Raw genomic sequence first — 13915 nt, 5'->3', positions numbered from 1 at the left:
CCTTTCACTTAGTAGCAGCATATAGTCACTGCTGGAACACCATCCCTCACACACCCTTCCAAAAAATCAGAAACTGCAGGTGCCACTGCTAATTCCAGAGATGCTGCCCAAGCAAATGATCATAGAATCATAGAATTGTTAAGGTGGGAAAAGACCTTTAAGGTTATCAAATCCAACCATCAGCCAGGACCACCCCGGTGTTCACCATTAAACCATGTTCTCAAGTGCCATATCCACATGTTTTTTGAACACTTCCAGGCATTGTGACTCCACCGTTTCCCTAGGCAGTCAATGCTTTCTAAGCCAATGCTTTACAACCCTTTCCATGAAAAAAAATTTCCTGATATCTAATCTAAACCTCACCTGGCACAAGTTGAGGCCATTTCCTTTCATCATGTCATTGATTACCTGGGAGAAGAGACCAACACCCACTTCACTACAACCTCCTTTCAGGTAGTTGTAGAGACCTGACTAAAGTTCATTTGCTTCTGACTGCATCTTGTATTGCCAAATGTGCTACTGACAAACAGCTCTTTGTTTCTGCTTTTGGAGTATGAGTAGAGCAATAACTTACATCCAAAACTTCCCTTAAAGACCACACCTGTAGCTAGAAAAATTTTAACAAATATTTTTCAAGAATTATTTCATCAAATATGACTCAGTATCTTTTCAGGCTGCTGTGCTATTTCATTAGGTTTCTTAAATTTTTCAGGGAAGGGTTTGACTCTTGAAACTGAAACATACTTTTGGTTGCATGGTTTTAATTTATGCAGACTATTATTAGATTATTAGTTGTAAAGGACTGAGGGACCTAACTCTTAGGCACTGGGAGTACATGTAAAGAAGAGCTTTTGTGTAATCCAGCATGTTAAGTGTATAAATAGCACCCATCTAATTAACGGCTTAGAAGGTTATGTGTAGTGCGTGTCAAGGTGTGTATCACTTTTGTCATATTTTGTCTCTGACACAAATGATCCCATGCAAAATTCAGATGGAATATTTGGACTTTCATGAAATCAGGGCATTGTGTTTTCTTGGGGCTTTATCAAGTTCTGCAACAGAAAATTTATAATGACTATTTTTAACTGAATTCTGCCATTTCTTAATGAATCTTAAATGAGATTCTGTTAAAGCTGGCTTCACATCTACAACTTTATACTCTCAGAATTGGTAGGAGTTTTGTTATCACTGAAATCAGAAAAGAGTCCAAGAGGCTTCTGTTTTCCTTGCAGGAATAGGGAAGAAAATACAGGTGTGATTATTAAGTACTCACTGTAACTTTCAAATAAAATGGAATGCTATCTGCATTCCGTAAGTGGCTAAGTCTAAAGCCACGTTTGAAGATCTCTCATGATTGCATTGGTTTTGTGAAAAACTGGTGTTTTAACCCCTTCTCCTAAAGGAGGAGTCTGTGGATGGGTCACTGCTCTCTGCTGGCCCTTCGTTCTATGTAGTTCTGCATCTACAAGCCGACTAAGCATCTACATTAGACTAAGAACTAGGAGTATTGTCAGTGACCAGGTAGGAGAAAACCCAACAAATTAATACACATTTTTTAGAGAAAGTAATTCTGTTCTGTGTTCTTTCCCAGATATGTAAATAAAGGGTAAGTACTAGTCAGCCAAGGATAAGCAACCAGAGAAGCTTAAACTAGATGACCAATTGTAGTATTCATAGCACCTCGCCAGCCACAGCTGAGCAAGTAGGGGATGGTTGAGGGGAGGAATGACCACAGGTAAGGAAAAGGTGGCAAACTGGGGACATGAAAGGGGTTTAGAGGATATGGTATGAAAGATGGGAGCTACATGGATAGGACAGCAGGCCTCATTAGTAGTAATATTATTAGGGTATGCTTTTTTTTTTAGTTATATCATCATGCTAATATAAAAGACAAATAGTTAGAAATAGAAAAATTAGTTTCTTATTTAAATAAATTAAGTTTAAATCCAGTGTGGATCTTCTTAATCAGGTTAATCTTTTAATGTACTTCCAGATATCAGTTTTTACTCTATATATTTCTGTGTTGCATTCATATGCACAACAATTTCTGTAGCATAAAGAGGTAATGGATACTTTAGTTTAAAAATTCACATAGTACCAAAAGGAGAGGAATGTGTATTTTGGGGCATAGTTTCATTCCTTTAACTATGACCTTGTCAGATATATTACATTAAATGCTTAAAGGAGTTTCTATCACTGCTTGAACTCATTTTGGATTTCACAGAGATTATTTAAACCACTTTTGTTCCTTCCTCAGCATGTGGTACAGCATTAGTGCTGTAGTGTACTGTTAGTTGTATGGAGTTAGAAGAGTGAATTCATAGCAGGAAGCCCACTGAAAAGATCACTAAACTAGTTGGTGGAACAAAGGTGGTAGTGATAGAGCATCCTTGACTTGCATGAAATTCACAGCACAAACCTTCTGCATGTAGTTGCCTGAATTACCCACTTGAACAAAGGTGTCTCTAACTATTTCAGGTTTAGAGCATTGAGATTTTGGGGAAAAAGAGGAGGAAAAAGAGCTGTCAGCGGAAGAAGTGGGAATACCAAACCTTTAGTGTAGTGGCTAGAGCGTTTGTGCAGAGCATTTGTCAGCTTGGGCCCTTATCAGCCTGAGAGGGGTCAAATCCCCAAATACCACGCAAACGATGCAGTTCTAGTCTGTTAGAGATAAGGGTGCTTTCTACATTGCCAGCTGAGAGGAGGCAAGAGTCTTGGAGCCACAAAAAAACCCCCAATGCACAAAAGGGTTAAAATATCCTGACAGAGTGATAAAAATACTCCTCTGGAACAGCTGGGGAGACCTGAGGTCTAAATCCATCTTGGTCTGAAGGTTGTTTGAACCCAAACTAAGGTCTAGGAACTGCCCTTTGGAAATTATAGTGTTCACACATCTCTGCACAGTTAAGTAAAGGCTTTATGTCTTGTAGTGCTGGATTTAGATGCCTATATCCAATATCCCACCTCCAGTCTCTGTATTTTTTATGGATTATCTTTTAAGTAGCAAGTCTTGGTGGGTAAGGATAGCCTGATTGATTTTTTTCAGTATATTTTATTTGCTGTGGCTGAAGTACACACTTGTTATAAAAATAGCAAGTCTAATACTTGTGTTTAAAATCTTTCCTGGGAGAACATTGTAATGAAAGACTGGGCTTCTCTCCAGTACATATTCACTTTCCAAATCTGAAATGGCTCTTTAGAAAAATGATTTCCATAAATTCTCCATATCCACTAACAACCAGGAAGCAAAGTAACAAATAGAAACCACCAATTTTCATCATTTTTAAGACTGTAAAAATAGAATTAAAGATAGGATGCATTTAAAATGAAAATATAATTTAAACAAAATATCTTAAAAATCTCTTTGAAATAATATAATTATTACTTAACTTAGATACCAGCTGGAAAAAATTATAGGGAAAGATTTTTTTTATTTTTTTCTCTTTGTTGCATATCACGCAAGGAACTAAAAGAACAAATGAATTTCTAAAAGTTCTTAATATGTTTGCTCTCTGTACTTCAGGAGAACGCTCATTATGGGAATCCTGATTTTATATTCAGAGCGGACAGTCCACTTATATCTGTGAGGGAATTTATGTTTAGATCACACGTATCATGTATCAAAGATAGTTTTGTAGTTATCTTCCCTTTGTTTGGTTTATATTTGATTAACTGTGTACACACATGGCTGGGCTTCGTGAACAAAGATTTGGGAAGGGCTCTACCCACGTTTGTTGCAAGTGCATTGGTGGCTAAAAAGGCCAATACGAGATAGGCATGTCCGGTTGCAGAAGGCACAGCAGAAAGACTCCTTAGAAGGTATGTTCTGCAAGACACGATTCTTTCTGCATTGCCTTTTCTCCTCAAGGGTGATCCTGCGTGCTTTCTCAAAGGCATCAGCAGCGTTATAGATGGTGTGTCTCCAGACCTCCCGATTTGAGGCCAGAGTAGACCAGTTATGGTGATCAATATGGCCAAGGCTGAGATGTTGTTTCAGGGAGTCCTTGTAGTTCACCATAAAGCCAGTGGCTGGAAGAACACATCTCAGTAACGTGGCCTAAATACTTGTAATTTACTGAAAATCCAACCTACACCTTTAAAAGGATCTTTACATATTTAAGCCTTCAACTTAAGTTGCTTCTGCTGTTGTGCAGATAACTTTGAAAACACAGCCTGAAGCTAACCAAATACCTGTGCAAGTCAGAAGACAACGTGAAATTATAGTTGTGAAACATTTGACCATTAACACTTCCTACCTTACTTCAGCAGGTAGAAATATTCTCCACATATCAAATCCTTCTGTTTTTCTCTGACATTAGCAACATGCACCTTCATTGTAAATATTTGACACTTTAAAAAGCAGGTTTGAGTTTCAGACTGGAGATATTGGGAGAGTATTGTAAGTTGACTTCAGTGTAGAAAATGTACGTTTGAAGGAACATGTATGTGAAACAGCCTGGAATCCTAAGGAACCAAAAATTTGCTTATTTGCCTTTTCTGTTTCAGTAGAACTGAACATTATTTTAGCCAAATTAGTTTCTTTGACCCTTTTTCTGTGATAAATTTTCTACATGTTTTGTGAAAACAGGTGGTTCACAGAGAGAGCCTCAAACGCCCTCACTGACACACAGCTTACAGGAACAGCTGAGGTACGTTATTTGGCCTGGGAGTTAGAGAATATAAGAGCAAGCACCATAGGATACCATGGGTGGACCATAGGAAGCCTTCATCACAAGTTCTGCTGTTTGTGGAAATACAAGAAAATGTAGTTTGCCAGAATAGAGGGCCCCTAGAATCCAACCATATATTAAAAAAAACCAAAACACTGTTCAGCATTAACTTTTACCCAGCAAGGAAATATTCTAAACAGCAAGAAGATGTTGTTTGTTAATGGTGTGCAAGTTTTCAATGAGTCCAGTACTAGAGGAGCTGCAATCCTGGCATTTCATGGGTATCCTAAAATATGAGCAGTTGTGAATGCTTTTATTTAAGTTTTTTTCACTTCCTGAAACAGGCGTCAAAATTGTAATGACCTAGGTATTTTCTAAGGAAGTTCAGGGATACTTGTGAAAGTGCTGAGTACACATGTTATCCTGCAGTTAAGCAGGAACAGGGTTGCAAATCCATCTGGTTGGATCAGGGACTTGAAAAATTTCTTTGGTGGCACAGAAATTAGAACATGCAGGGGGAACTGAGATTTGGGAACATAGTGCCTGAACAAAGGCTGTGACATCTTAACAAGAGATGTTGTGTTTTCAGTGCGTTTGGGACTTCTGTAAATCAGGGGTTGCGGTGTGGATTGGGAGTGACTCCGGTGCTGTCCACATGTCCACAGCCGAAATAAAGGACACAGAAATGTTTTTAAGTTCTTCTTCCTCTCATTTCCTGACAGTTTCTCTTGCCAATGAAATACTGGTCTTGACTTTTTTTTCCTCCTACCCTCTTCCCCCAGATACAGATTAGTTGTAAAGGACAAAACCAACAGCCAGTAGTGTTTTCCATAGAATTTATTCTGTGCCATCTGCTGGTGATGTGAAGCAAGTGAACATTTCAAAATCGTCTGGATTCTCTGTAGTGCTGAACAGTTGCGCCTCCAGCTGAAGACAGTAAAAGCAACAGGTTTCTGAGTGTCTCTTATCATCTTTAACTCAGGACAAAGTCATTTATTTACTTGAAGAGAATCTGCTGTAATTATAACAATGTCTCCTCTGTCACATGAGTTAGAGGTACCTGTTGTAAGCATTGATCTGACAATACCACGTCTGCCTCCCTCTGGAATTATAACCTGGCTCTGAACTACAGAAAATAATGGAATATTTAGGTTATTTTGGGGAATTGTGACTAGAACACTTCTTATTCTCAGGTGTCTGCTATAATCTAGATTTCTGATATATGGGTGGGGTTTTTTATCATTAGGTGAAAATTTTATCAGCTGAAATGTTATCATCTAACATTCAAGTCCTCTAGAAGACTTGCATTCTTTAAATGTGGACATTATAACTTCAGGAAGTGGCGGGTTTCAGGGTGGATCCAGCTATACTGTGAATACCACACATATGTAATAGTGTATGGTAGAGAAATATAATACATAAACAGGAAAGAAATCCTTTATTGACAGAGGTTTACAGTCATTATGGAGACAGTAATTCTAAATCTAATGAATTTTTGCTATATGTTTGGAATTTTAATATTTTAAAAATAATTTAGCATTGTTTGTCCCTATGTATGCTTAAATCACAAATTAGGAAGAATTGTATCACAAGGGGAATTTAAAATGAGCCATTTGAAATTGATATGGGTGAGCAGGATTGTTGTCCTTTGGCTTTAGAGAAAACAGTATAAAGATAAAACAATTGCAGGACAGTTAGCATTTTCTTTTTTTTTCTCTTGTCTCTTTTTTACTGCGAGTCCGGCAACTTCCCAGCAAAGGGAGTGGGAGCACTATTATTGCAAACACCACCTCTAATACTGGAAAGCCACAGAAGCCTGCACTCTATAAAGGCTGACTTTTGAAAGTATGAAATCCTTATAGGAATTCAAGATTGCCCTGGTACTTGTTGTGCTTTGTAAAAGAGGAGATTGAATCTGTTGATACAGATTTAGTGTCATTTCACAACAGTGTTCTAAAGATATTGCAGATTCCTAATTCATGTGCCAGTTTTTAAATCACATTCTCCCTGTATCTTGGTGTTTAGATTAAGTTACTTAACTACACTGTTGTATTTCAGTAATAATAGAACAATTAAATAAGATTTTTTCCCTCAGTGAAAAAGGTCCACTAGAACCATTCATGAATTCCTTGGAGAAAGATTCTAACTTTGTCTTTGTAAAAATACACTTTGGGATTTTTTTTTTTCTAATTTCAGTTTTTGTTTGACATTTTGTTAAAGTGAGTGAACACCCACCTGCTGTCATTCCCAGATGTGGTCCAGCAAGTCCATTTAAAGGGCACTTAAGTACTAAGAGTAATGGTAAGTAACATGTACTTTCATCAGAAGACTGACATGGTTCCTCTTATGTCAATTAATTTATTTTATTATTAAAATGTTATTATAATTAAAACCTTTTCATCAAGCTATTTGGTGAAGTTTATAGCACTTAGATTTAGTATGCATTGCTGAAAATGCTCTCAAGGAGTAAGTTTTGCCTTGACTGTACTGCTGGCTATAAAAAGGTAGCAAGACAACCAAATATATAAAGATGTCACATCTGTGTTAGCTGGAATATATATATGGTTACCACTTAAAGAATCCTTGAGGTTAAAAATATTCCTTTACAGTCAGTAGTTTACATGGACTAGTGTATGTTTCTGTGCCATCCTTGCACCTCAGACACTTTTTTTCAAACGAGCATAGAGGGAAGAAACAGGAAGTTTCCATGCTGACATTTTCATAGTCCAATTTCAGCCACTTGTGTAGCTGTTTATTGAGTTAGTGGGCTCAGTGCGAAAAGATAAAGGAGACACAATGGTTTCATGTGATAGTAACTGGCAAAGAAAAATGGCTGCCATTGAGCAAAGAAGTTAAGCACACTGTAATTTAAGCTTTATGACTTTGAATTGAAGTTAATAACAGTTTAAAATTTTAGTATTCTTGTTCTCGCCTTTGTAGTGTTCAAATGTATTTTAATCTTACAGCTTTCTGCATAGACTCATCTCGAAGTCTGACTAACCAATACCTCATCAGAGATCACATGATGTTTCATTATAACAGGATGCTTTCAGCCAAAGGTAAAAACCTGCATGTATGACTGAACTTTCTACCCCCAGATTTAGCTCATTCCTTCAGAAGAGGCTCATATCAAGAAGGAATGAACTGGATTGTAGTAAATGTACAGTTTTTTCTGTTTCTTACTAAAACCAGCATCAGCAAGGAGATATAACCACTACTTAATAATACTTTTATATTATTGAGATTGGAATTTTTGTATTAAAACCTTTTCCTTAAGTGTTACCAAATATATTACCTTAATTTTGCAGTATTTAGTGCTTTAATGGTCTCCTTCGACTTTTCTTGAAGTTATTCTGTGATTTTGATATATATTGAAATAATGAATTTATAATTAATTCAATTAACTCTAATAATTAATAAATAATGAAATAACGTGCTGAACTGAAAATCATGGTGACAGTCACAATAGCAAAGATACAGAATTTATTTCAGGAATGAAGGTAGAAAATTTTCAGTTAAACTCAGACCACTATGTCTTTTTTATAATTTATATTTTATAATTTAATAATTATATATTTTATAATTTTTTAATTTAAAAAATTTCATTATCTTTTGTTTTTACTGCAGTGAATATAGTAGCGAGTTTTAAGGACCGTGTATTTGCAAATGAGAAAATCAAGTTACTGGTAGAGTCCATGCTCACAAATATAGTGTTATCTCTTATGTAACATATTCAGTATCCTTGGGTATGCAGGTAAATGCCATCAGCACAAAATGTACAGAAACCTTGTGTAAAGAATCTTCATTTAAGTGATGATTCTTACTTTAAATATATGTTTTACCCAAACAGCTTTATCTTGCAAATTCTCTGAATGTATTAATATCAACCTAATACTTTAAGTACATGGTAACTATCATGTTTTAAAATAGAGAAGAATTAAATTAGTCTTTGTTCTGTATTGGTTTATTGCTATTTTTTCCTACCTCTCACATATATGAAATAAATACTGAATCATTCCCATTTGGTGTTTTTCTTATTTTTAGCAGCTGTAGACTGCTCAGTGCCCAAAAGTAGGCTGACCAGCATCAAATGTAAGTACTTGATATATATATATATATATGTTCTGGAAAAGCTTCTGTAAAACTTACTTAACACAACAAGAGCCAGAGAAATAGAAGAGTAACAACAGAACATAATAAAGCATTCACGTATCTGCTTTTTTATTCCGCTTTTCGCATCATTTTCCAGCTAGTTGTAAGAATCTGCAGCAAATGTGAGACCAGTGAGATGGATCTGTCAGTGATGACTTGTGCTTAGCATGACAGTTAATTTTGCTTAGTATCTTTTTCATCCACACAGGCAGACGAAAATGGAGCACATAAGGAGAATTTCAACATTTTCTCCTGTTGTGTGATATGATGTAAGCTTAAACACTCAAGAAGAGAGCTTAGTAGTGCCAGGTAAAGAGAAATTTTGGGAATGTGGGCACCTGGGAACCGAGGCTGAAACTTCTTGTTCTGTTGTGCAGAAAACAGAGCCAATCACAACCACACAGCCCCACAGCCTGGATTAAACTGCAGTTAATTTTTCTGCAAGTTGTCTAATTTCTTAACACTGTTTAAAGATACCATTATTGTAGCCTTACTTCATAGCGTTAGCCAAAGTGCAGTACTTTCAAATAATTGATTTATGAATAACTAAATGAATATATAAGTCAAAGTGGATAAATAGCAGCTGTTTGTTAAAATATCAAAGATACATTTCTGTTATCTATCTGTCTTTAATGCAGTTAGAAAAAGTTCTTCATTCTCCAATTTCATATTCAGTTACGACTGCTGAGGTACTGGAGAAAACGGAAGTCTTTTTTAAGGATGGAAAGTTAAATCTTCTAATGACTGAATACTTTGTGGTTAGTATCAAATTCAATCAAGCCAAAGTGATACTACCTTTTAAAAGTATCAAGAGTAACTAAGATATCAATCATCCTTTTGGCAGGCTCAATTTCATTAGCACTTTTTTCAGTACTTTGGCATAAAGAGTTGAGACTGAATTAAGCAATGAGCTGCACCAGGATCAGAGATGCTATGTGGGCTTGCCTTCTGCTTTCAAACGGTACAGCACAAGTAGTAACAGTATTGCAGGGATATTTAAAGCCTCTGATTGCAGTAGGAATTTCAGATCACCTATTCTGTAGAGTCACCTGAAAAATGTCTTACTTCTCATGCTCCACCTCTACTGAGCTTTTCTTTGAAACAATCATGAAAATAGAGGGTTGGTGTAAGAAGAATATTTACAGCTGTGTGTTTCTATAATGAAAAACTCATGTAGCTTTTCTTTCTGTATCTGCTAGAATCTTTCTTAGGTTCCCTAATTAACAATTAGTCTTCCATACCTTTTCATGTCTTGGGTTTTTCTCAACACCAACAAATGCCTGTTTGTTTTAGAGTCTGCTGTCTTTACAGATAAAATGCTTCTGAGGTGATAGCTTGTGTGATTCACACTGGAATGAGCTTCCTCAAATAATGAGTTCATTTTGGGAGACAGTGACAGTGCCTTAACCTTAACAGATAACTGTCCTGACACTTACAGGTGTGCTCTGAGTGAGGAAATTTCCATTTCAGATGACAAGGCTTTGTGCAATACATTTCTCTTCCAGTTCATCCTACTCAGACTGCTGTCTGACTATGTACCTCTGTCCTAGTCACAGACAGAACATTAATCTGCTGTACAGAGTGTGATGGAAACATTTCACCGTTGTTGCTGCTTTTGTTTTTACCCATCTATTTGGTAAAACTGGTACACTAAATTCTTGCTAAAGAACAAGGTGCTGCTGCTGTATTTTATCTTATTAGAACATGCATACAACCAGCACAGCCCTAGAAGATATTTCTTATTCATGAGAGAAAAAAACCTGGAAGATGGGGGGGAAATAAAGCCTTTTATTACAAAAAAATTCCTTGATTTACCTACAGGTATTCTAGCTTAAAACTTGGGAGTGCTAATTCTTACTCAGTTGGAATTTATTATATTCCCAAAATAAAGCTGACTCCTAAAGTGAAACTGAACATCATAGTTAAGGATTTGGATCCTAGTCAGTAGCACAGGATTCATTTGGAAGTAATGTTAGATTTACTTCTTGGTCTCACAGAAATGAGTATACCTCATGGTTAAATGGATCTTCTTTTTATCCTTAGATTTAGCTCAGTTCTAACATACGGTTTGTTTCCTTGATGTTCTGCACTGAACAGAATTGCACAATAATCAAGTGAAAATGAATTTACTAGTTTTTAAAATCTGTTTAACAAAGCAATAAATAATGTTGTATTTTTTTCCCTTAAAAGTGGCTTCTCAAGACAGTATTATGTCTCTGCCTCACTTTTCAGGTTTCATTTTTTTAGGTGCTTTATGTTCCCTAATAAAAATTAGAGTACCAAGTTAAAGATAAAAATCTAAATAATAAAGCAAGCTTATGTAAACAATAGAATTTTTATTAGAGTATTCCTCAGTGTAGTGTTTTTACTTTGCAGAGTGGGCACCGTCAGAGTTTATTTGTCCTCCTTGAGCTTCCTAATCAAGATAGGACTTCTGCCAACACTAGATCAGTCAGAAAAGTCTTGGAAACTTCCAGGGATGGAGATTCTGAACCCTGAGAAACCTCTTTCACTGTCGCAATATGTGTGGGTCTAAAAGGTTTTTTCCATGTATCCAATTCAAACAGTGTCGGGACTTGGTTGAAAGCATTTATCTTGGCAATTCCAGTTTTGAAGGACATATTTTGGATGGTGGATTTTAAGGGTTATAGATGCCACAGCTAAAATTGTTGTTCAATAATGGTCAGTGGCAAAAGTGTCTCAACTGCAACAGATAGGTCCAGGATTTTCATGTGTGCGTTTGTACCAGATACTGAAGATGATCCTTTCTCAATAAGAGCCTTTGAGGATTTCTATTGCTACTCAATGTGTGCATGTAACTGGTATTTTTTTTCTGACCTGCTTCCTTCACATGTTCCATCTGACTGAGATGACTTTACAGATAAGGAACTCCACCACGCAGGCTGAAATTTGTGCAGAGTTATCAAAGGGATAATTCCATGGGACACATCTACTTTCAAATTCATCATTATTGGTCTCACTGTCTTCAAGGTGTTTAAGGTTAAGACTACACAGGCATACCTTGTTCAGTATCTGCAGTATTCTCATAAATTCTAGATGTTTAGAATGAAATTGAAAATCATTTCGATTTTATTTCATACCTAAAATTAGAGTAGTTGCGTTTTTTCCTACCGTTCTGTGCATTGTTCATCAAGAACTACAGATTTCTGTACTGTAATAATAGCGCAACCAAGTGGTCCGTGTTCAGGTGTTAAGCTCAGTGCAACATATCATTTGTAGAGTCTCTAGAAATCCACTGGAGTATAATTTTTCTTCCTCTGCCTTTTGTGAAACAGATTAATGTGGCGATGATTGCCAATAGCTCAGACAGTACGAGTTTTTAAAAATGTACTGAGGAAGAAAAGTAGTGGAAAAGGATTTTTAGAATATTTTCAAAACAATTGCTGTTTTCTTGCTGGAGATGGGACACATAATTTATCCAGGCTCAGTTGCAACTTCAGTGTGATTGAATATCAGTGGTGTCTCTGTAAAGTCACTGAGAATGAGGGGTTTACAGCTCTATTCCCCCAGTACTTCTGTGCCTGTCATTGCTTCAACCGAAGCATAGGATTAACTTTTTTCTTTTCTTTTTGTATTCCTTGTCTTATTACTTATTGCATCCCAAATAAGTTTGCTGTTCCCCCTCTATTTCAAAAGAGATTTGTGTGGAGAGGTAAATTTTCAATTTGAAATTATAAGATTTATTAATAGGATAGAGTTACAAATCAGAATTCCCACAGATAGTGTTAAAAAACATCCCCTGAAAATATGCTTCATGTACTGCTAAAATAGCAGGTGAGTATTTCCCTTTGGGGTTGTTGCCATGAATCTATCATTAGTGTTTAAGAATTAAACATGATACTGTAGTTGGCATTCTTCCTGGCCATCTGAATGTGTTCTGTCCTTAAAGTGGATTTAGTTTCCACTGTTCTTTTCCTGGTATCATAGCTGGCAGCGAAGTAGGCAAGGTGCCATGCCCCTGGGCTAGCAGTGAGCATGTTCCTGTGTATTAGATCAGCCTTATTGACTTAAAATAGTTGTTAGAATGTGAAACTTCTTGAAATGTGAAACTTCTATGTTCAGAATTAGTCCAAGCATGTTGAGTGATACCAGTGGCCATTAGAAGTCTGTGGTTGTGGAATTTGAGCCAGAAAACTTGACAAAAGCTATGCCAAGTAAGACAGCTGCTGCTACACATGCCTGGTTTCTAACAGTACTAACTTTTCAACCCATCTGTTTAGAGATTTTTCCACAGGGCATATTGATAGTACGGACTGAACCCAGTGATTAGTGAGCTTGGGAATGCAGGTCTCTTTGATACTGGGGGGGGGGAGAAGAAGAAGGGAAAAAAGTATTCTGAGAAGTTACCCACCATAAATCTATTTTAGCCTGATGGAACTTGAATACTTGGAGGGAGGGTGGTGAGAGATAGGGAGAGACAACAGTTCAAACTGACCAGTAATGTTGTTTTTCTGCTCTTTGAGGGGTTAGATTCAAGTGGAAATATCAGGAAGTGCATAATATTATGTAATTCTGTATTTAAATCTTAATTTTCCATGTGAACACAATATGTAGCTGTCTACCCTTTACACTGTGAAAAGCGGAGATCTGTGAAAAGCTGTCTTACGTGTTTTGTTGTTGCCGCTGTTTTACAGGACGCTTTCATAAAATCTCCCTGTCTTTTTTTCTGTTGGGTCTTGTCCTTGTGTATGTATTTCTTAAAATAAAAGTTATGAGCAATTAATATAAGCTCTTTCAAGTCAAACACTCAGATAATTCTAATGTTTGTGTTTTCAGAGTTCAAGTTCGTCTTTGGCAAAATGTTCTAGTATATTTATCCAGTTCGATTTTTTGGAGAGCAGGAAAACCCATTGGGAAAAAAAATCTTTATGAAACTGTACTTTTCTGGAGTGATTGTACTTTTTCTTTCTTTCAGAAGTTGTTTACTTTAAAGTTTCTTCTATAGAAAAGTTTTATTTTTTTAATGAGAGGTAATTTTAGATATGTTGATCAAAAATACATTTTTCAAAGAGTTTGCAGTTGTAAAAAGATCATCTAATCTGACATCATGAGTTGAGCAGACCAAAATTCCA

General features: G+C 36.3%; 1 protein-coding gene across 3 annotated transcripts in view; it reads left to right on the top strand.

Moving 5' to 3' along the window:
- The window catches only part of SPATA7 (spermatogenesis associated 7), a 38903-nt gene that overhangs the window by 3589 nt on the left and 21399 nt on the right, over window positions 1-13915 (top strand). For 2 of the 3 annotated variants that reach the window (XM_027738551.2, XM_039382813.1), the window contains exons 2-4: window positions 6891-6971; window positions 7637-7729; window positions 8715-8762. In XM_027738551.2, coding sequence (XP_027594352.2) covers window positions 6891-6971; window positions 7637-7729; window positions 8715-8762 — 222 coding nt within the window. Of the gene's footprint in view, window positions 1-6866; window positions 6972-7636; window positions 7730-8714; window positions 8763-13915 lie in introns of all 3 variants that reach the window. The other variant, XM_027738559.2, reaches the window with a different exon arrangement.

Source organism: Pipra filicauda, unplaced genomic scaffold (genome assembly GCF_003945595.2).
Source record: "Pipra filicauda isolate LSUMZ 115617 unplaced genomic scaffold, ASM394559v2 scaffold283_size971201_pilon, whole genome shotgun sequence".
Lineage (NCBI taxonomy): Eukaryota > Metazoa > Chordata > Aves > Passeriformes > Pipridae > Pipra > Pipra filicauda.
This window is presented reverse-complemented; position numbering and strand designations above follow the sequence as displayed.